The following is a 24,255-nucleotide window of genomic DNA, read 5'->3' as shown; positions in this document are numbered from 1 at the left end:
GTGCATCTCCAATGACCGCTAGTAAAAATGCATCTGTTTTGCATTTTTAAAGGGGTGGTTCAATGGGGTTTCATGCATTTTGACTTATTAACACAGTTATAGAGTTGTTTCCTCATGCTAAACGTAGGCAAATTGTCAAAAAAGCAGTTGGGCGTGTTACAGATTATTTCTGTGCCAAATGCACTTCGCCAGGGTTCGTACTAAGCGTGCCGTACAAGCCCTGAAAAGTGAGGCCAAAACGGTTTGATCGCTCCCCAGTGACTGGTCCCAGTATAGGTCATAAACCCCGCCTCCCCATGTTATTCAATGGGACTTGAGACCAACTAAAAAATGTAATTACACTTCAATAATCTTTTTTTTACAAGCTGATTTCTGTCATTTATTGTACTTTTTGTCACGCTGACGTAAATTCAAATGTTTGTTTTTAAAATAAGTTGGTGTTTAGTTAGTTATTTAATGATATAAAAACGGTTGTGTCACATCATGATTGACAGCTGTGATATCGTGTGATATGCGCATTCTGCGAGAGCGAGGGCGGGGCCTTGATTTCATGGTTTTACTTCCTGCTCACTACTGCGCAGGACTGGTCCCGTATGGGAAGCCGATCTCCTCAAAAGAAGGACGAAACTGCGCCATTCGATTGATTTGCGCTGCGCGGACCAATTATATATGCGCGGCCCAATGGACAGAGCCGCGCGACTATCTGGATAGCGCAGAGATGAGTTGTTTACTTGCGCCACCCGATGGATAGCGCAGCGTTGACCAGTTTCATCAGAGCAGCGCGACCCACTGGGAAGCGCAGCGCGACTCTGATGGAATAGACTCGATTTACCCACAATTCTCTGCTAGTGGGACAAAACAGTGTTAGTGCTGTTAAAACATTATTAAATATTAAAGAAAAAAAATAAAAGTATCTTTATTCGACTGTTTATTTATTGGCAGGCAACTTGTGCGAATTCCACTCCCTCTCTCATAGAAGCAACTTAAACCATTTTGCAAGATGTACTGTAAACAACGCTGGTCCAGAAACACTTCCTGTTTCAGTTTGTAACTGTTTTCTTTATTTCACATATATCTTAAAGATGTTTGTTTAACAAACCAAAGTAATTTGCAAACCCACATTTCCTGATATGTCAAGAAATGCAGCTGGCACTACCAGAAAAATATATGCAAAACAATTGCATAATGCTATAATGTCATTATTAAATCATTAAAAATTATTACAAAAATAAAATAATAAAATAAATGTAACTGCAATGCATAAAGTATACAAATGACGAAGCAAAGCAGCATCAGAAGTGTGTTTAAACGGACGTGACTCAGAACACCATATAAGATATTATAAATATAAAACGAGCACTCAAGGTAGATAAAAAAATCGTTGATAATTGCCATTCATATTGTAGTCATTTTTATTAATGTCAAATAACCGAATAGTAGAATTTGTGCATATCTTTAACACAAAATAAAAAAAATTATAATAAACAGAGATAATTTACGTCAGACGTGTGGTCACCTCTATTAAATTTACTACCAAGAGGAAGAAATTGTTATTTATGGTTACCCGATTGTACCAATCAAGCTGATAAGTGTTTAGATGCTGTTTTAACTTATGCATTAGTAAATTAAGTTGTCTTGTGGCAAAATAAACAAAATGGTTATTTAAACTGGAAATAAATTGTATACTAGCAGAGAATTGTGGGTAAATCGAGTCTATTCCATCAGAGTCGCGCTGCGCTTCCCAGTGGGTCGCGCTGCTCTGATGAAACTGGTCAGCACTGCGCTATCCATCGGGTGGCGCAAGTAAACAACTAATCTCTGCGCTATCCAGATAGTCGCGCGGCTCTGTCCATTGGGCCGCGCATATAATTGGTCCGCACAGCGCGGATCACTCGAGTGGCGCAGTTTCGTCCTTCTTTTGAGGAGATCGGCTTCCCGTAGTCCCGAAATCGCTACTGCGCAGACTCAAGACCCAAGATGTCAGCGCCATATCAGGACACTGGCGGCTTCAATTTTCACCAATGGAAGAGAGCGAAAGGGTCGTCCATTTTTTTTTCCAGTCTATGGTTCGTACAAGTTTCTGAAAGTTTTTTTCGATTACAGGTCCAGCTGACGTTATGGTTTCTATACGTATCACTTCTTTTTATGGGCACTTCCCCCCGAAAACCCCGCCCACCCGTCAATCAGCTGGAGACGCTAGAACCAACAAACATCACTTCACGCAACAGCTTTATTTAATTTCAAAACTCAACAATGGCACGAAAGAAGAAGTGTGTCTAATTTAGTCTAGTGCGACTAAGATGGCGGCGCTACCGAAAGGTAGTTATTTACGTTAATAAAGTTTTAAATATGGATATTTCTACAACAACACCACGCGGATTAACCTCAGAAGACCATTTTTTGGACTTGAAGGTTGTGGACCCCTTAACATTACATTTAATCAACTGAAAGATCTAAAACATTTTCTAAAATATCCGAAAATGTGTTTGTCTGAAAAACGATGGACATATGCAACTCGGACAGCTTGGGGGTGAGTAAATCATGGGTTTAATATCATTTTTGGCCGAACTATCCCTTTAACAGACAAACTTTTTTACTAAGTTGTCTCGTTAATTACTTGTTTTTCCGGTGGCGGTCACCATAGCTTCTCAAGGCTTTTCAAAAGCGAGGGGTGAGCAGTGGACTGAGCCGTTGGTTGTAAATCACAACCTCACCACTGGATGCCGCTAAAATGTACACACTGCACCTTTAAAAAACAAACATATTTTCACTAATTAAAATTCACATTCATCACATATACACTCATCATATAAAAACACCATTCCTAAAACATCATCTAAAATGACGTTGTGTTAAACACACAGAGCTCCTGCCTCGTGCTAACCACAAAACCTCCATCTAGTCTCGGCTCTTTGGATGGTGGTGGGGGAGAACCTGGATCAGAAGTTGTAGGTTCAGCAAGCAGATCTCTCTGGGGTGATCAGCTATTTTTTGACAAGTGCTTCACATCCATCAGAACGTCTGGTCCATTACAGAAGAGGCTAAAGGGACATCTGTGGGATTTGAGATCCCCCCGGAGCAACGTTGGGCCGTGAGCACTGACAGCCCCGTCCTGAAAAGCTGTGGTCAGAGGTCTCTCAGGTGCAGGGCTGGTCTGAATGGGCTGATGAGGAATGAGATTCACCTCTGTGGGTCTCAAAACAAATGCTAAGACATGGGAAAGATGTGAAGCACTTTTACACGAGGACTGTATCAGCACTTTCCTACATTTCGCTAGCCTATGTCCATATTTGGCACTGGTGTGGTAATGTTATTCACACATATTAAAAAAAGTATTTTTACTATGAGATTCACACAATTGTACATTTATACATGGAGCTTGATGTAACAAATTATATTATTTTGAAGGAAAATCTTTTGGAAAAATAAGAGACAAGGGAATAATTAGCCGTTATTGGATAACGGGAATTAATGGTAAACCAGTTTATTCAAAATGTTTCTTTGCCAAAAAACATCATATCAGCTATAAGTAAAACAAACAGGGCTATTTGGATTTAATCTGCTTAGTACATAACCTGAATAACTTCAGTCATGTTAGTATTATTGCGGCATTAATCAAGTTGTTGCGTATTAATGAGTTTTCAGGAAATGCTAATTACTGTCATAGATTCTGCAGCACCCCATTAAATATACAAATTACAGAATTAAAGAGCCAGAGCTTTTCATGATTAATCTTTAAATGGAGAAAAACTAATGATGTCTGTGCAAAGTTTCCCTCCACTTTCCACTGACTGAGGCCGTTTAACAATCAATCAAATTAATTAAGGAAAATAATTTGTATCATTTAACATTCTGTGCTACAATATCATGTAGTCTTTGAAAATTACTTTATTCTCATGTATAACTGCCTCCCATTTTGAGGGATATTGTACATTTATTCACCGCCACCCCATGCAGTTGTAAAAAAAACCCTGCTGGAAAATACATTTAAATGATAAGTAAATGAAGGTTACAGATAAGCCAATAGGAGCCACAAACATATGAAGAGTTTCGATGCAAAAGCCGCTTAACGCATGCATAAAAAATGCATAAAAAGCCTGTGTGCACTTACACTGTAAAAAGTAAAAATTGATCAACTTAAAAAATTACTTTAATTGGTAAAACCGAGATTTTCTCTCTTTAAATAAAAAATTTAATTTAATTTTTTTAAATATTTTAGGTGTTACCAATTGAATTATTTTTTCATCTTAAATCTTTACCCGCCAGCGTTTTTTTATTTTTATTTTAAAGTTGCCAGCCAGCGCCAGCATTTTTCACGATTTTCACAAAAGTTTAATGCCTTCCAGAAAATGTTCTTCCTTAAATATATAAACAAACAATATATCAAATGAAAGAACAGCTCCTCTGCTTAAAAAAAAAAAAAAAACATTTCATCCTACCTTCATTAGTTCTTTTTATCACCTCTCAAGTATGGGTAGGTTTCTTTAAAAACATAAAATTTTGAGCAAAAGCTGAGATAATTCCATTTTTGTGAAAAACTTTTGATAGAGATCAGATTCAGAGCGATGTTCAAAACATACACGGACATACAGCTGTTTCCCCAGGGGCGATACTTCTGAGTTTTATAAGTTGCGCTACCTGGTGGATAATAGTGGTATTACAGATTGCCATAAATACTTGTCATTGCCAGGGAAGCGGTCAATATTGTTTCAATATTGTTTTTGAGAGTTCAATATTGGTTTTGTAATATTGTGTTTTTTTTTTACAAATGACTTCATTATTTGATTAAATTCTTTAATCAAAAATACAAATCTCCTCCCTTCTCGAAACAATCTCTCTTTATTTCTGGTCATATGGTATGGGTGGGCAGAGTCCGAGAAAAGGTCGCAACGATCAGCAATTAGCAACATGACCCAACTTCAAAGATCCAAGCAATTCTCGATGGACGAATTCAAGCTCATCCCTACCTTTTTTTATTTCAGAAGCCGTTTCACTCAGATATATCAACACCGAGAAAATTTGACAGTAGTTGCTTACATTTCATGGCGACTTTAAATTTTCACTTCAAAACTTCAGATTTTAGGCGTTACCAATAGAAGTTTTGTTTAAGTTGACAAACACGGGGGAAAAAACAAACAAAACGGGGGAAAAAGTTTCACCCTATCTTTATTTTTTTCTGGTTTATAAACTCTTAAATATGGGTATTTTTCTTCAAAAATACAATTCTTTTTGCAAAAACCTGAAATAATTACATTTTTGTGAAGGAATTTTGTTAGAGATCAGATTCAGAATGATTATCAAAACATACACAGAGTTTAAAATGAATAAATAATTTTTTGCTTCAGTTGTTTATAAATTGTGTTAGAGCCATTTAGTGGATAACCACGGTATTACAGATTACCATAAAAAATCATCAGGAACAAGTCTTTTTCATGCAAATGTTTTCTCTTAATTGACGAGATAACTCGTCAATGGCGGGGAAATAGTTAAAAGGAAAAAGGCAGTGCGGCACGCCTTGCGTTTCCAAGCGTTTAAAACGTGTTTGGTGTGATTGGCCCCTTACCCCCCTACCTTACCCTCCCCATTTCAGACGCACTTGGAGGGTTTTGCGTTTGAACTCTTCATATATTTTATAAAGATAAAACAGTACTTTAAAACAGTACAAACCATAGACTGTAAAAAAAGATGGACAACGCCCGTTCGCTCTTTTTCATTGGTGAAAAGTGAAGCAGTCAGTGTCCCGATATGGCGCTGAAATCTTGGGTCTTGAGTCTGTGCAGTAGCGATTTCGGGACCAGTCCTGCGCAGTAGTGAGCAGGAAGTAAAGCCACGAAATCAAGGCACAGGCCTTGCTCTCGCAGGATGCACATATCACAGCTGTCAATCATGACGTCACACCACCGTTTTTTTATATAGCATTAAATAACTAAACACAACTAAAACTAAAAACAAACTTATTTTAAAAACAAAAACTTGAATTTACATCAGCCTGAATAAAACTACAGTAAATGACAGAAACCAGCTTCGGAATAAAGATATTTGAAGTGTAATTAAATTGTTAAGTTGGTCTCAAGTCTCAATGAAAAAATGGGGAGGCGGGGTTTATGACCTATACTAGGACCAGTCACTGGGGGGCGATCGAGACGTTTTGGCTTCACTTTTCAGGGCTTGTGTGGCATTCTTGGTACAAACATACTAACTGAGGAAAGTAACAGGAACGCTGTTAAATATCAATGTGGATCAACGTTAATTTTGCCTGAACTACGCTTCCTTTTAATCAAATTTTTTCTTTGATTTGCTACAAGTTGTATCCTTTAACAAAGTTATTTCGAGCACAAGATTAGATGACCATCGATTTCGCTTAATTTATTGCTTTGGCTAAATTTCAATAATACACAGGGTATTTGTCCCTGAGCATGTTATTTGTTCATTGCTTTTTGTGTCTGCCTCATTTCAACCATTGAGCAGAATGATTTATCCGGAACTCAGAGCTCGATAAAACCAACAGCTTATTTTCCAAAATGGAAATCTTTATGGTTTTCGGGTGTTGCGTCACAACTACACTTCATTTATGGGTTAAGCTTGTATGTTTACTGCTCTTGAAATAAAACAAAGACAAACTAAAAGTGCGTAAAGTATCAAAAATAAAGTCTGCTAAAAGGGGTGTTGTCATCCCGGTTTGTTCTTCGGGTCCCTTCATTAGTTGGTGGCCATTTATAATCCCAGCAGGCCCAAGGACGAGCTCACCACTTTGACTGCAGCCATTGATCAATTAGGGAGTGAGCTGAACTCAACTCATGGCTTGATTTATAAAGATTTATCCGTTTGTCATTATTTAAGGAAAAAAACTGGAAATTGCAGTGCTAAATGTTAATAGAGTTAGAGGGGGAAATGGCCATTCATTTCCTGAAATTGCAAGGTCACAAAGGGTCACCCATTTATATGCACGATCCTTAAGGAGGCAATTTAATGTCCCAGACTTCTAAAGGAGGATCTACTAATTGCCTCGTTTTAATATAAATAAAGTCCGATTTCCCAGATATCTCAGAGCATGTGTCCAACAAAAAAGGGCTCGCTACATGACATGGTTTCATGTCAGTCTGTGGGTTATGGAGAGGGAGGTTATATATGAAAAAGTGAGATGGAAATGAGTAAAGCAGCAGACCTGGAATCTAAAGGAATCTTATTTGGTGCCCTAACTGGTTTCACCCAGATTTTTTACTAGACATCAAATTGTGACCCAGCATGGTCCCACAACAGTATATTTACCATAAGAACATCCCTTTCAAAACAGATCTGCATCCGATTTTTCATAACATTTATACCATACACCGCACGTTACAGATGCTACAGAAAATAATCAGTGAAGAGGTCATCTGGTGTTTGCCTCTGCTGTCTTATCACACTGACCGACCTGATAAGTTAAAGCAACGCCTTCTGAGCATTTAATGCAATTAAAGCGCAAGTAATCTAAACAAATGGCAGGCTGAAGGATTTTTGCATTAGTAGATGAACCGGAACCTGTATTCATTTGGAACTCAATTCTCCAATTATGTTTGTAAACAAAAGTATAATTGCCCTTTGTCTAATCATGGAAGTCATTAATACATCGGGATGCAAAGGAGTGAGGAAAGGAGTGAGAGATGAATAAAGAGTGTTAGGGGCGGAGTTAAGCGGTGGGAGTGGCCTGCCGGCTGCGAAAAGTGGAAATACTGTTTTGACTTTGTCTGGAACCAACACATAATACAAAGTCAATGTCAAAACAAAATAGACCATTCTCACAACGTCCGTAGTTGTGACCGGAAATACACAATCGTCATGGTAATCTATTTCGTCCGCAGTCAAGGCAATGTAAACGGCCATATCTGTTCCGTTCATTCCCTGTTGATGGTGAAGTTAGACACAAATGGATTCGGGCTATCCGGCGAGATGAAGGACCAAACTTTACAATAAAAAAGGTTAACTGATGATGATAGCAACAGGGAATGAAAGTCGAAACAATACCAATATTGTTTATTGGATATTGAATTTGAATTGTTTATGCTTCCTTTCTATAATTTTTGCATTGTTATGACAAACAGCGCATTTAAAGGATTAGTCAATTTTCTTAAAAAAATCCAGATAATTTACTCACCACCATGTCATCCAACGTCTTTCTTTGTTCAGTCGAGAAGAATTAATGTTTTTTGAGGAAAACATTCCAGGATTTTTCTCATTTTAATGGACTTTAATGGACCCCAACACTTAACGTTTTAATGCAGTTTAAAATTGCAGTTTCAAAGGACTCTAAACGATCCCAGATGAGACATAAGGGTCTTATCTAGCGAAACGATTGTCATTTTTGGCAAGAAAAATAAAAATATGCACTTTTAAACCACAACTTCTCTTCTTCCTCCGGCTGTGTGACAAGCCAGCGCGACCTCACGTAATTGCGTAAAGACGTCGAAAGGTCACGTGTTACATATATGAAACACACAACTGACACAAAGACATTAATTAGTATCATTCCACATACAACAATGTTGGAACGGTCCTCTTTCTCCACACTTGTAAACACTGGGGCGTAGTTTCACATGACTGGAGGAAAACGAGAAGTTGTGGTTTAAAAGTGCATATTTTTTATATTTCTTGCCAAAAATGACAATCGTTTCGCTAGATAAGACCCTTATGCCTCGTATGAGATCATTTAGAGTCCTTTGAAACTGCCATTTTAAACTTCATTAAAACTTTTAAGTGTTGGGGTCCATTAAAGTCCATTTAAATGAGAAAAATCCTGGAATGTTTTCCTCAAAAAACATACTTTCTTCTCGACTGAACAAAGAAAGACATCAACATTTTGGATGACATGGTGGTGAGTAAATTATTTGGATTTTTTTGTTAAGAAAATGGACTAATCCTTTAAGCTATACATTCAGCATATCATATAAGCTCGCCTGAGGAATCGAACCCATGACCTTGAATTTGGCAGTGCAATGCACTACCAGCTGAGCTACACGAACTTTACAGCATCTCTGAACTCATTTCTGAAATACCCATATTGCATTTTTAAAAAAATCAACGTACAGCACTAATGAGACATTGTACCTGTAAAGTCAGTGTTGACCGGCAGCGTGGAACTGGGAAATCTGAAGTAGCCGCTCCCTGTGAACCGTCTCCCCCTTATAACCTGACCCTGTGCGTCAGACAAAGACACATCCGTCCGCTCCACGTGGTACACAGGCGGAGGCCCGTTTGGCTCTGCCGGGGAATCCCAGGAAATCTTCATCGCGGTCATATTCGACGGCTTCAACACAGGGGCCTTCATACCTGTCGGAGCTATCGTAAGAGAAAAGGATGAAGAAATACGTGGAGATGTGTTGATGTGCGTTTATAGTCATCGCTCAGTTCCACACATGCAGCTGTAATGATCTAAAGGGGCTCTCGTGTAGGTACAGAGGAGGTAAATTACCTCAGTCTGACACATCCTCTGTGCATTTAGCCCACTCTGCCTGTCAGGCCGTCCACACCGACAGCGCTAATAAAAATCCTCCATAGGGAACGAGCGTGTTGTCTTCCAAGGGCCATCATGGCGCGCGAGTCATAAATTACACTCAATCAATAGCACTTGAGTCTATATAATTGAAACTCTGATATCATTTCAAATCCCCCCCGCTGATTTAATAGGATTTGTGTGAAGTCTCGCTGGACGTTTATCGTTTTTGCCTTAAAACATAAGGTGGTAAAAGTGAAGTGTGACTGACGTGGCATCCCGTGCCCTTAGGTACCATGAATGAGTTGATCTTTGAGAAGGATTCTGTTGGTGAAAATGTGCTAATTTACTTGGGAATGAGTAAATTGTGACTGGTGTTTTAAAACAGGTGAGAAAAAATATGTAAACAAATTAAATAAATACTATCTTTCTTTGTCTACCCTCCCGGTTCAAAAAGGCTGTCACTGGGATGGCACCTTTTCAAAAAGTCTATCTAAAAAGAGCAGATATTATTAGCAAAGATATTGCATAACAAGATTATTACTATGAATTGGGTACAGTGCAATGCTAAATATGGCCGCTCTCGCGCCGAAAATCAGACCTTATATTTGAAAGAACCAATCATCAATCGTTAAATACTGGCAATCTCTGTATGGGGTCATGTAAGACGCTTGCCAACCTGTGTGCATGCACAGAAACTCAAAATGACCTTGAGAAAAGATGTTTTAGTGCAATTTAAGCTTAAAGGGATAGTTTACCGAAAGTGAAAATTCTCTAATTATTTACTCACCCTCGAGTTGTTTCAAACCTGTAAACATTTCTTTGTTCTGCTGAACACAAATTAAGATATTTTGAAATTTTAATAACCAAACAGATCTGGGACACCATTCACTTCCATAGTATTATTGTTTCTTACTATGGAAGTCAATGGTGCCCCAGATCCGCGTGGGTGATTCTCACGAAATCTAGTGTCCATTCTCACAAAATCCGTGTCCAGCATCAGAATAAAAAAAAACTTGAAGTCAATTTGTATTATTTTTAGAGGATTTAAAAAATATTTCCTATAAAATTATTTTAGATTATCATTATAAAAAATGATCATTACCGCAACATGATATTACATTAAATATATGCATTTACAAAATCATGTTTCGGTAATGAGAACTAAAAAGTTGTCTAGGTACTATGACAAACAAAATTAAAAATTTTATCTGGAGTGAAAAAATAAGAACTGCTTACCTGGTAGCCATCTTGAGTGTCACAGTCAATTATGTCCCTTCCAACTATTTTTTTGAAAATGTAAGTTCCTTGAGGGTTTAAACAATGATTGAAAATTGTTGCGGAGGATGAGAAAATTGGTCTTGGACACATTTATATTCCTTATTATTGTCTCTACATTTACCAATGATCACCAAATACCACATGTTTTTTACTGTAAATGTTTATAGTATAACATGCACTGAAGCTTTTTATTTTTTAGTTTTTTTAATTATAAATATTTCCATGTCAAGGAACCCAAATCCAGTCATGGACACCTTGCGGTACTGAAAATGTTCCTCTTAAATGTGGAAAAAACAACAAAATTGGTTTGAATGATGTCATTTGAAATCATGTGCAAAATAGTACACGAAGAGTACACATTTCATGACACCTCATAAGTCTAATTTTCGCGAGAATCACCTGTTGCAAACATGGCCGCCTAGTGGCGTGACTCCCTAATAGGACTTTAAAATGATTACCTCAAAGGTACAAAATGGTACCAAATGTATACATATCTGTACTTAATACATATTAGGATGTTTTAAAAGGGTACCACCCCATTGACACCTTTTGTACCTTTAAATCTGAGAGTGTATTGGGTAGTATGTGCTTTTAAAGAATATATTACTGCAGTCGGAACACTTCTTACTGAACCGTTTGTTTTATTAAATCGGCACATTTAATGTTTTGACATGGTTCACAGCTCAGCAAAAAGGTTAATATTGCCGTCATCATCTTAATGACTAAGTCAAAGACAGACATGTCTCACGCCAGTTACAACCCAGCCTGAGTGTTTGCCGTTTTTATGCAGCCTGACGTTTTCTGTGCACTATAATACTTATTTCTCTAACAGGAAAAGTATTGATTTATGCATAATTGTCTAACCTTTTCGGGCGGGGGGAGCACGTGCACGGTGTATTTCGAGTCAATGCGATGTGTACAGGCAGGGTAGGCATGTTCTGCTTGTCTTTATGGATGTAATATACATAAAACATCAACCATCAACTCTTGATGAGCTGTTCACATATCAACAAGATCAATAATGACAGCATGGTTCCTTTTTAAAATGCTAGAGGCTTTTGTCCCCGTCCGAGAGGGCATGTGCACTCAAAAGAGAATTATGATACCTTTTATATAGAAAAATATGACGGTGGAAGCCTTGTTTTTTTTATTATGGTCAACATGGGTACTTGCACATGTTTTAACAGCTATGACACAACCCCTGTTATCACTGTATGTGTTTTTATTTTATTTTAGGCTGTAATTTTCATAATGGGACTGTATCTTCTGACTAAAGGATGGCACTAGTGTGTTTTTCACTTTATTTCACCCGTTTTCTAAAATCAAGGTGTTACTCATGGTTAAAGGGTAGCAGACTGAACAACATCTCTAACAATGTAAGAAATAATGTATGAGAGGCTGTGCTGTTTTGTGAAATAAGTCTCGCTTGTAGGGTGTAGTTGTCTACAACCCCTTTGCAGTTGGTTTACACGACAATGGTGTTTTGGGGTCCCGAAAATGCAAACATTTAATAACGGGTTCCAAATAGCACATTTTAAATATGACGTCTTTATCCTTTCGATGTCAACGGCAAAAACGCAAATCTGTGAAAGCATCCGTATTTTCACGTACATGCGTTCAGACTACTTGTTTGTGTATGTGTTGCTAAAACGTTGAAGTAACAAACCAACCTCATCATCAGTCCATACAATGCCTACATGCTTTCGCCATGTTGTTTTTTTGAAGACGTCTTTCCGCAGGAAACTCCTTCGTCACCTCCCTTAAGGGCCTTTGGTAGTGTAAGTGACATCGCCACCCACTGGCCTGGCATGCATTTTACAGTATTTTTAATCGTTTTCGCATTTCCATGTAAACGTGGATTGTTTTTTACAAATGCAAAGAAAAAAAACATACGTTTTTTGCTGGAAAAAATAGTCCCTGACTGACTGTGAACAGCAACAGAATGTTTAAAGGGATAATTCACCCACAAATGAAAATAATATCATTAATGACTCACCCTCATGTCGTTCCAAACTCGTAAGACCTCCGTTCATCTTCGGAAAACACAGTTTAAGATGTTTTATATTTAGTCTGAGAGCTTGCTGACCCTTCATTGAAAATCTATGTACGGTATACTGTCCATGTCCAGAAAGGTAATAAAAACATCATCAAAGTAGTCCATGTGACATCAGTGGGTCAGTTAGAATGTGTTGAAGCATCAAAAATACATTTTGGTCCAAAAATAACAAAAGATTACGATTTTATTCAGCATTGTCTTCTCTTCCGGTTCTGTTGTGAACCGTGTGCACGTGACTGCAGTGACGCGGCTGACGTGTTATCTGGTGCGCCCCAGCTGTTTTTTTTTGTGCGCCCAAGCTTTGTTTACAGTCTGAGTGGGAAGCACGCAGTAAGTTTGAAAAAAAACCATCGCAAACATGTCTGAAGATAACACGTTAACCGCGTCACTGCAGTCACGTGACTTCACGTGGTTCACAACAGAACCGGAAGAAAAGACAATGCTGATAATTTTTTTTGACTTTGGGACAAAAATGTATTTTCGATGTTTCAACACATTCTAACTGACCCACTGATGTCACATGGACTACTTTTGATGATGTTTTTATTACCTTTATGGACAAACTGTGTTCTTAAGATGAACTGAGGTCTTACGAGTTTGGAACAACATAAGGGTAAGTCATTAATGACATTATTTTCATTTTTGGGTGAACTATCCCTTTTACATGATGTGCAGTGATACATGGAATCATTGGGTGTAGCAGTCATAGGTGTGTTTTATTGTAAATAATCCACAACTATTGACCAATCAGAATCAAGGACTGGAACTATTCAGTTTATGCATTTTTAATTACATTTTTTGACCTATATTAACCTTGTAATCACAATGATTTTGCCTCTGTTACTGTGCATGTACAATCCGCTGATCTTTCTCACATTTTGCTTTGATGATTAATGCTATTTTCATTGATTATATACAATCAAACCCCAGACCGCAAACAGGAACAAAATATAAAATATCTTTCTTGCTGAAATCTTGGAGGTCTGTTCAATGAAAATTGGCATTTCTGTGCAGATAAATCAAAAACAATTTAATTTTGCCTCAAAGAATTTGCATTAAGCACCCAAATGATTAAAAACAAATACTAGTGTTTACTTTCATGGTCACATTCTATATTCATCTTCACAGTTTAACTATTCTGCTATAAAAATATGAATAACTTACTGTAACCATCTTTCCGTTCTTTTTAGTGGTGCGATATTTAAAGCAATTTGATGTCATTTCACTCAGAGAAAGCAGATGTTGACTTCTCAGTTTGAACAGATGGTAATTCTGTCTAATAGTGCATTGATGTAATAGTGATGTGCATTGTGTATACAGACAGTCATAAAACGGAGGTAAGACTCAAATAAATTGCCATCATCAACATTAAATCCTGGCAGAGGAGTGGAGAAAACAAGGCTTGAGGGAGACATAGTCTTGAGTGGCCCAGACAACAGGTTGTGTTGAATCAGTCAGCGTGCTGTTTGTGCAGTCATACAAGAGATGTTTAAATATGTTAAGTAAGGGATAACGTACAGCCAGACGGTTGTTACTGCTGAATAAATCCCGACAGGGTAATTAGGTTTTGTATCACCCTGATTTTTTTTTCTGCGATATCACGCAACAGACTGTACCTTATATTGCTCATTACACGGTTGTTTATTGATTTATGTCGTGGGCTCATTTGTAAGAAATGCAAACCCGAAAGTTAAAACAAATTAAAAAGTAAAAAAGTAACCCGGATGAGGCCATGTTATCAGTTTTAGCCGGTTGTAATACAGGAATATAAAACCTCGGAATGTCGCCACTGACCAATCAGAATTAAGCGTTTTTTAATTGACGTATAATCGAGTGCCGCAGAGATGACTTTTTTGTAGGTCAACCCAGGACACTGGTTCCTTCGCCAGAGACTAGAGATGCGCGGTTGGCGGTTACAGCCGCGGACTCCGCGGATAAACCGCGGATCGGGCGGATGACGTGACGAAAAATAATATTTTAATTAAATTCGGGCGGGTGGCGGATTGACTGCTTGCTATTAGCTGTGTCCTTCTAAGCATGCAACCTTAAAAGGTGACCACTCTGGCTTTCAAGGTGGCAGTCTCAGAAGTTCGCGAAGACAAATGAGACGGTCTAGCCTTCTGAGGACCCATTATTTGCGTTACCTGTCGCGCCCCCAGTAGCCGCCCACCGCGCCTGTCAGCAGAAAACAGCGGAGACATTTCTGACTTATTAAAATGAATATGTAATCAGAAAAATATTAATTTATTTTAGAAAATATGACACATTGATGTAGATTAAACTATTCAACAGTATATCAAATAATCAACCTTAGAAATACACGCAACATAAACAGAATAATATTAACACAAAACATAACTTATAATACTAAAACAGTGACAAGAAAAAGTTTTCTAATAAATACACAATTTTATTGAATAAAAGTTTGTATTGTTTGGGATAGCCTCAGCTGTTAAGGATCCATTCGTTCTATCACAAAAAATAAACTCAGTGTTAACCTCTTCAGACCTGATTTTCTCTTCAGGCCTTATTTTGATCAGCATTTTATCACAAAACATGTGATTTCCATTCCAGTGTACTCAGGGTCTGAAGGGGTTAAACTAAAGTTTATGACACTTGCACATTTTGTCCAACAAGATAATCTTTATGTTTACTAGAAATATAAAGCTAACCTTAGGCTATAAGTGAACTACATCAAGTGAACTACAGTACGTCAACATCATCACCACCAAGCTTCACACAACTGGTTCAAACATTATTAAATGCATTTACTCTGAGGATGAATGTTTGTTGGGAATTGTGCCCATGTTGCATTGTTTTTGATATCTTCATGCATGATGACGTTTAGAGTCCACAGAGCACTGTTTTGCAGTGTTGCCAGGTCCTCGTCTTTTTTGTACTTACATACTTAACCGTAAGCTTTTGGTTTACGAAGCGATAAAGTTGTTAGTGTTATTAAAGTGTAAAGGTGCCAGTCCGAATATTTTGATATTTGAGGTAAAGCATTTGGAATTATTTTGGTTTATTATTGGATTTTCCTTTTTGGTGAAAGACCTGGCAACACTAGCAAGCAAATGCTCGCGCCTCTGTCATTTTCTGCACCGCGCATACAGAAGACTTTTTCCAGTTTTAGGCATTTATTTTTCAGGAGTGGTGTGTTTTCTGTCTTAGAATAATACTTGAAAATATAATTTATGGCTTGTGGTAACCCAAGATCTTATTTAAAGGAAAACACCACAGTTTTTAAATATTTTACTATGTTCTTACCTCAACTAAGATGAATTAATACATACCATCTTTTTTCCAATGCGTGCAGTTAATCTTCGTACAGCACATCGTTAATGTGTTAGCATTTAGCCTGGCCCCATTCATTCCTTAGGATCCAAACTGGGATGAATTTAGAAGCCACCAAACACTTCAATTTTTTCCCTATTTAAAAACGGGTACATGAGCAGTTACACAAGTAAGTATGGTGGCACAAATTAAAACGTGCCCAAGGTCGAATTGCTGCTAAATTAAGTGCTCTTCCGTAATACAATATAGTTCTCATTTTTTATCCGCTTAAAAAAATCTCCACATTTTATTTTGTGCCACCATACTTACTTATGTAACTACTCATGTAACAGTTTTTAAATACAGAAAACATGGAAGTGTTTGGTGGCTTCTAAATTCATCCCTGTTTGGATCCTAAGGAATGAATGGGGCTAGGCTAAATGCTAACACATTCACCACGCGCTGTACAAAGATTTAGTGCACGCATTGAAAAAAGATAGGTATGTATTAATTTGTCTAAGTTGAGGTAAGAACATAGTAACATTTAAAAAAAGGTGGTGCTTTCCTTTAAGGTGTTTAACCAAAACCCCTTAAAAAAACATTGACTTCGGGACAATGAAACCACAAGTGCTAAATGCTAACTCGCTTCCGGGTTTTGCCTACAGAAATCCGTCATCCCTGCAGCATTTTTTAAAAATATATTGTTGCATCCAGAATTTTATAAATTATGAGACATGTCCAAATAAACAAAAGATCATGGTAATACACACCAACATGGTATTACACCAAAAACAATCACATTAAGATTTTTTTTTAAAGTTTAATGTACTGTATAGTTATTAGAAATTGTTATACATTGCAAAATTTCACGCGCTTTGTGATTTTGTTTGGTTTTATTCCCAGATAGCAAAAAATATACGCAGGACTTCTTTTTGCCGCCAGCCCTAAGCTGTCGGCTATAGGTGCGTCCCGCTGGCGGGGATGAAACGTTTGCTGCCGAATACGTCACTCCCCTTTCTTGCGATTTGCCGCCGGCTGACTGCTTAATTTATGCAAAAGCGGCTACCGCCGGCGGTCCGCCGTCAGACCTGTTTGCGATTACGCCCTTATGCCGCTTACTGCCTCCAGAGCACCGCCGGTGGTCCGCCGACTCATTGCTATCTGGGTTCTTAGATTGTTTTGAGTTTGAAGAGTACATTAAAAGATCAAGACAAGTAATACCATGTTAATGAACATAGACATCCCCAAGAAAAACATGAAATGTTCCTATAATAAGGTACTTCGGAAAACATGTTGTTTAAAGCAATAAACAAATAACTACTGCTATCCTACGCCAAGGAACATTTTTTAGCAATAACAATATAAACAGAGGCAAAAGCGTTAAATGCCTCCTGCCATATGGAAGAGCCAATGACATCGTCTGCAGCATATTGAGCTGACCATATGTTAGAGCGGAGCAGCGCGCCTGACTGATTCATGCCCATCACATTCCACTGTATCAATTAAAGCCCCTTGAAGGCTGCATGATTTGTGCCTCTGTTATTAAACCCTGCTAATTCATCCTACTTACATATTCCTTATAAATCTCCAGGAGTGTGCGGTGATTCACGGCAATCGGGGAGAGCGATACGGCACATTTTTCTCCTTGTAATTAACAGTAAATTGTTTTTACTGCCGCACAATGAATTTCGGGGCTTGGGCCGCAAATGAAGTAGTAAGAAGCGGAATGGAGAACACTGACTGAGGGGTTGGTTTGACTCATTAACAAGTCACGTGAGCAGAGAGGGAAACTAAAGACGAAATAAAAGGAAAAGAGAGAGAGAACCGACGGGGGAAATGGGGCGGGAGATTGTCAGGTAATAAAAAGCACAAAAGTGTACTGTTTGACAAATAAGATGGGCTCTGACATGCCTTTGGATAATCGGACAATATAAATTAACCAGGATATCTACCAGTGGCGGCCGGTGACTTCTTTTTTGGGGGTGCTAGATGCAAAGTTCGTCACAACATGTATGTAGCCCGTCATGTGTGTGGTTCGTAATTTCAAAATATGTTTTCTGCGCGTCGAGTGATCCTGTGTGCATCACGTGTCTTGTCAAAATAAGTGCGTCTAAAGGGTTTATGATAAAAGAAAACGTTGCCAGATACTCGCATAATCTCATGCGTTTACGGTTTACTGTTAACTCTTTCACCGCCAGCGTTTAAAAAAAAAGTTGCCAGCCAGCGCTAGCGTTTTTCATGATTTTTACAAAAGTTTAATGTCTTCCAGAAAATGTTCTTCTTTAAATATATAAATATACAATATACCAAATGAAATAACAGACCCTCTGCTTTCAAACAAAAAAACCTTCAGTAGTTCTTTTGTAATCCGCTTTTAAATATGGGTAGGTTTCTGCAAAAACACCACATTTTGAGCAAAAAGCAGAGATAATTCCATTTTTGTGACGGACTTTTCATAGAGATCCCATTCAGAGCGATCTTTAAAACAGACACGGACATGCAGCAGCTTGCCATAGGGCAATACTTCCGGGTTTAAAAAGTTGCCACCTAGTGGATAATAGCGGTATTGCGGAAAGACGGAAAAACTCGTCATTGGCGGGGAAGCGTTTTCTCTTGATTGACGAGATATCTCGTCAATGGCGGGGAAAGAGTTAAGGGAGTGTCTTGCGTGTATTTTGTGAACGTGAGCGTCTCTTTTGTCATAAACGGTTTTGACGCGTGTGCAGCAGGCACTTATTTTGACAAAACATGTGATGCACATGGTTCACATGACACAACAAACACATATTTTGAAAACACAAGCAACACACATGATACTTCAAACACATATTTTGGAATTTCGCCCCTCGGATGAGCAGTCACGAGCCACCACTGATATATACCAGGGTTTGTCCTCTAGAAATACATATTGCCGTATAGTGATCTACAGTCCGGTTCCTACCAGTGGAATAGACTTAAATAAAAAAAAAACATGACAAATGCAAATAATAAAACTAAACTATTTGAATAGTTAGGTTCATCTTTTTTATAAATAAAAAAGAAAACACGAACCACACCCTTGCATCCAGTCCAACCATAGTTCAAGAGTTGAGCACCAGAGAAAGAGGGAGAGATAAAAAATAAAGTAGTAGTCTTGATGACACACTTTCCGAAATTGTGTAAAGATCGAACCGCATTTCCTCAGACCGCTTGACTATTCAAAATTCATCAATTTGAAAATATGAAAATAATAGAGATAACCTGAGAGTGAATGTAAAATAGCTTTAGTTTGTATTCCTTTGAGATAAAAGCCTTTCCGCTCAATTGAGAGCAGGCCAGACCATATGTGCTCCACTTTGCCAAAGGGTTTACGTACACAATTAAAAGTGGTCCGTCCCGACCCTCACTGAGGGGGACGTATTCAACAATCTGACTGTGAGTAATGACAGACACTTTCCATTAAAGGCGGTTCATTAATATTAACATAAGAATTAACATCTATTGGGTTCTTCTCCCTTGGATGAAAACATATAGTTTGCGAACGTAATTGGATGTTGAGTGCTCGCACACACACATATGAATCTTGTGTGTGCATATATTATTTGCAAAATGATGAAAGCAGAAGTGCTGGGATTGGTTCTAAGAGGACAAAAACGGTGGAATATGAACAATATACATAGCAAGGTCCCCTAAGGGAAGTCATGCCACCAGACGGCCATGTTTGCAACGCCTCCGGGGAGTTATTTCAGTCTGTTTGTATAAGGAAAGACAGATATCTCTAAAATATCGTGCTGTACCATAACTTTTGCTTCTTAAGCCTAAACTGCGCAAAAAAACGCATTTTAAGGTCACTTGAGCTACTGCGCATCGGCACAGGTTGGCTTTACATGACTTTATAGAGCCCTGCACACAGAGAATAATCAGTTTCCCAATTATTGGTTATTTTTCCTGGAATTTTACCTGGAAGGCGAGATTTCCGTCACCAGAGCGGCCATATTGAAAATTGTCGCCTATACATAGTAATAGGTGTACTCAATCTTGGTATATAACTTACTCTGCCATTGAGCTTTAAACCCTACTACACTAATACAATGTATAACCTGAATGCACTGTAAGACGCTTTAGATTCATCTGACAAATTCACAAATGTAAATTATGCATTGCAAAGACTATCGTTCATCTTTCTAACATTTAGACACTGTAAATAAGTAGACTAAGCGCCCACAAGTTAATAAACACTGACCATTTGTATAAAATGTATTGTCAGAGAATATATCTTTAATTAACCTGATTTTCTTATATTGCAAAGCGTCATGAAACCCCACTGTTTCAGCTCCAGTCTACCTCACTATCATTTTGAAAAATGCTACTTAATGGGCACGGATGCTGTGAAAAGAACGGCTAAGATTTACTAAGAATAGCAGTATTACAGAAATAATTAAATTGAATATATAATTTATTTTATAGTTGAAATAATAGTGTGTTTGAAGATAATGAAAAGTCCTCAGGACATGGAGTTTACACGATGTGGAGTTTAAACCCGGAAGACAAAAATATCACAAAAAAGCTCAAAATGAACTAGTTTTCTCCTAATGTTAAAATTAACAGATACTAACATTGTCTTCTATGATGTCAACACAACTAACTTTGTTAACATTAAAAAAAAAAGTGTTGGTTAGTGTTTTATGACGCTTTAACAGAAACAACTGAAGTGGGTAAGAGATATGCAATTTAATATAAGATATTTTAACTGCAAACAAGAGTTAAATTTAATGCAGTTTTGCCACCCAAGTAAATAAATTGAGTTATTTTTAGTTAAAGGGGACATATCATGAAAATCTGACTTTTTCATGTTTAAGTGCTATAATTGGGTCCAGTAGCGTAACGAGCCAACACCGGGCCCCTAAGCAGGATTATCAAGGCGGGCCCTTTACTACAGCACTTGATGATGCAATGTCCACAAGCAGGCTACAATGAATGGGACAGGACAGGATCATAGAGACATGAGATGACTGACAAAATCAGAAATAGCCTACGCGCACCACAACAAAAACATAACATCGGTGACAGCGCACCAAACAACACTGCTGGTGACAGCACACTATAACATTTTGTTACTCACTGCTATGACTACACACACACATACACCTACTGTAAGTCTAAATACATAAAAAAGATGCTCACTTACATTCAGGGGTTAAATTGGGATTTGTTATGTGGGGGGGCTCTGCGGGGAGGGGTACTTCGATGGGTAACATGTTTAATACTGATGACAGCAAAGCCACTGGTGTGTTTCAGTGACATTCTGGACCTCTGATAGGATTTGATCAGTTTCAGCTTTAAAGCTGTGCCAGAGGTTGACCCCAAATATTTTAAAAAGAGCATCTGAATTTTAAATGATGCAAATCTATGAGTTTGACACCCTATATCCATTTGTTCCACGTGTCATTATGCACAATTGATCAAACTTTAAAGGAAGTTAAACGAATTAACCTCCTTGAATGATTCTAGGCATAAGATACCCAAAAAGACTCTTACATGTCTTATAAATTAGCCATAGAGATTCCCTATGCTGGTCAGCAGCTAAAACAATCATATAGTTAGGTTTGATTTGTGTAATCAAAATACATTATTTTATTAAACTATGCTTATACAATGAGTTATATCCAGTGTTATCCAGTTAACACACTGTAATTAAATGTGAGTGACAAATACTTTAATTCTTTACGTGTTTCTAGTCTTCTATTAAGTTTTCACGACGTGGGCACCATTCTTACCTCTCTCTCTCTCGCTCGCTCTCTCTCTCCTCTACAATGTCAAATGATCCTGTGTGAGAGCGCGTTCTTGCAGTTGAGTTTTTTAGCTTGAGTTGCGCGAAGACGCGTCTAAAGGGGAAAGCACGTGTTTTCGCTGCAATTAAAGGGCGGATTAAAGGGCCCTGTGAGAACGCACCTGGTTGCGTCTTTGCATTGACTTTATATGTAATCTGTTCGCGCAAATCGTTAAACTTGCGTTGGTGAGTATGCCCTATAATGAATGGAAAACGCATTATTCCCTTCACTTCAGTGCACACGCACAAGCGCAGCTGGTACACTGGCAAGAGCAGAGCGAGACCTTCAGCCTATGTGCCGGGGCTTAGCCCCGGACGGCCCCGTTGAAAACCCGTGAGAAAGCCTGGGAACAGCGGATAGCAACGAATATGTGATAGGTCCGGGCCCGTAAGCAACGCTTACCCTGCTTACCGATAGTTACGCCCCTGATTGGGTCCCCAGTGCTTGTTTCAACTTATTAAATGTGAAAAAGAGCAACCCAGTAACTTAGTTTTGGTAAACCATTCTCTGGAAGCAATTGAAAAATAGGTAATTGAAATTTGGCTCCCCTTGTGATGTCAAAAGGGGATAATACCGCCCTTTAATCTGCACTTTCCAACCACGACACTGCCATTTAGTGCAGAGATCAGCTCATTTGCATTTAAAAGGACAAACACCTACTTACACCTACAAAGTGGCAATTTTAACATGTTATAATAAATTATCTATATGATATTTTGAGCTAAAACTTCACATACATACTCTCTGGGGACACCAAAAATTTATTTGACATCTTAAAAAAGTCTTGTGAAATTTCCACTTTAAGTTCACTGGAGAATGAGATAATGAATACTCACTACAAAAGCTCTAAATTTAACCATTGCATTACCAGCTCATGAAGCTATAAGGGCCCATATTCATAAAATACAGGCACACTGTGGAAGCTGTGGGGTGTAAAGTCAATTCGATGGGACTCACCAGAGGGCAGAGTTCGGCCTGACTCAGGCTGGCTGCTCACACAGCCCTGTCTGTTGCACACGGTCACGGTAAAACTGTAGCGCTCATAGGGCTTCAGTCCTGCTGCTGTGTAACTCCGCTCCTGTGCTGAGCCGCTGTACAGCACCTGACATAAAAACACACATGCAAAAATTAGTACACCAACTAAAAACCTGCATGACCTGACATATTTAAATAAAGTGGATATCTGCAGAATAATGATGGAAACATCATCAATGCTAACATTCACTTATCAACCTAATTAAAATCTAAGATAACGAAATTCAATTAAAAAGATGATGGTTCAGATGACTGTTGTGTAGACGTCATCTAAAAGAAATATCCTTGCCATGAAGACAGTAAAGGTGATCCTGATATGGAAAACAGTGGTTTAAATATGAACATTCGGGAGATGGCGTTACTTTAACCTTTAAAGGTTTTCTACCTGAACGAGAATAAAGGAACACAAAGATTCACATGAGTAATAGAGGAGACCTTTCTGGACAGTTCAGCCCACGCCACATGCATACAGGGACACAAGCCACAAGCTATGGAAATGAGTAACTGGACAAAAAAAAAAAGTAAAGGTTACGAGGGACGAAAATCAGTTCACGATTCCTAAGTTACAAACTCCACTAAGCCACAGTCAGACGCTTTTACTACTTGCTTATGAAACACAATAGGATTGTATTTTAAATAAATTCATATATTTATCTGCATATTAATCATATGTCATCACAATATCAATATGGATAATCTTAAAAAATTTACCTATGAAAGCCCTGACTGTGTGCAAATAAAATTCATCTGAACTTAGAGTACTACACCTTTACATATAACAAAGTAAAACCTAAATTATCCACTTAAAAAATTACATTTTACGATTATTTTTTATTATAATACATAAAGGTGCAGTGTGTAAATGTTAGTGGCATCTAGTGGTGAGGTTGCAAATTGCAACCAACAACTCAGTTTACAGCTCACCCTTCGCTTTTGAAATGCATAGAGAAACTACAATAGCCGCCACAGGACAAACATATCACCGTTGAAGATAACTTAGTAAAAAAGTTTGTCCGTTAAGAGTTTCTGTAAAAAAACATAGCGGCACAAAATGGGGACTTCCATGTAAGGGGAACCTCTGTGTATGAGGATAAAAACAGGTCTCATTCTAAGGTAATAAAAACAGGTTCATTATGAAAGGTCTTTATACACCCCTGATAATATAGTTTTGTATATTAGTTTGCATTTCTGTCAAGAGATCATTCTAAAAATTACACACTGCACCTTTAATCTGCTTATTATTAAAACATTTTCAACATGTTATCCATTAAAATTAGGTAAAAATTGGTTGAGCATACCAATTTATGGATGTGGCATTTTAAAGGTGGTGT

General features: G+C 38.0%; 1 protein-coding gene across 1 annotated transcript in view; it reads right to left on the bottom strand.

The window, feature by feature from the left end:
- The window catches only part of ush2a (Usher syndrome 2A (autosomal recessive, mild)), a 328,961-nt gene that overhangs the window by 230,484 nt on the left and 74,222 nt on the right, over positions 1-24,255 (bottom strand). Inside the window, exons 19-20 of the mRNA XM_065288316.2 lie at positions 22,847-22,991; positions 9,085-9,315 (exon numbers count right to left, since the gene is read on the bottom strand). Of these exons, the coding sequence (XP_065144388.2) occupies positions 9,085-9,315; positions 22,847-22,991 (376 nt within the window). The remainder of the gene's footprint in view (positions 1-9,084; positions 9,316-22,846; positions 22,992-24,255) is intronic.

The sequence above is a fragment of the Paramisgurnus dabryanus genome, chromosome 17 (assembly GCF_030506205.2).
Source record: "Paramisgurnus dabryanus chromosome 17, PD_genome_1.1, whole genome shotgun sequence".
Lineage (NCBI taxonomy): Eukaryota > Metazoa > Chordata > Actinopteri > Cypriniformes > Cobitidae > Paramisgurnus > Paramisgurnus dabryanus.
This window is presented reverse-complemented; position numbering and strand designations above follow the sequence as displayed.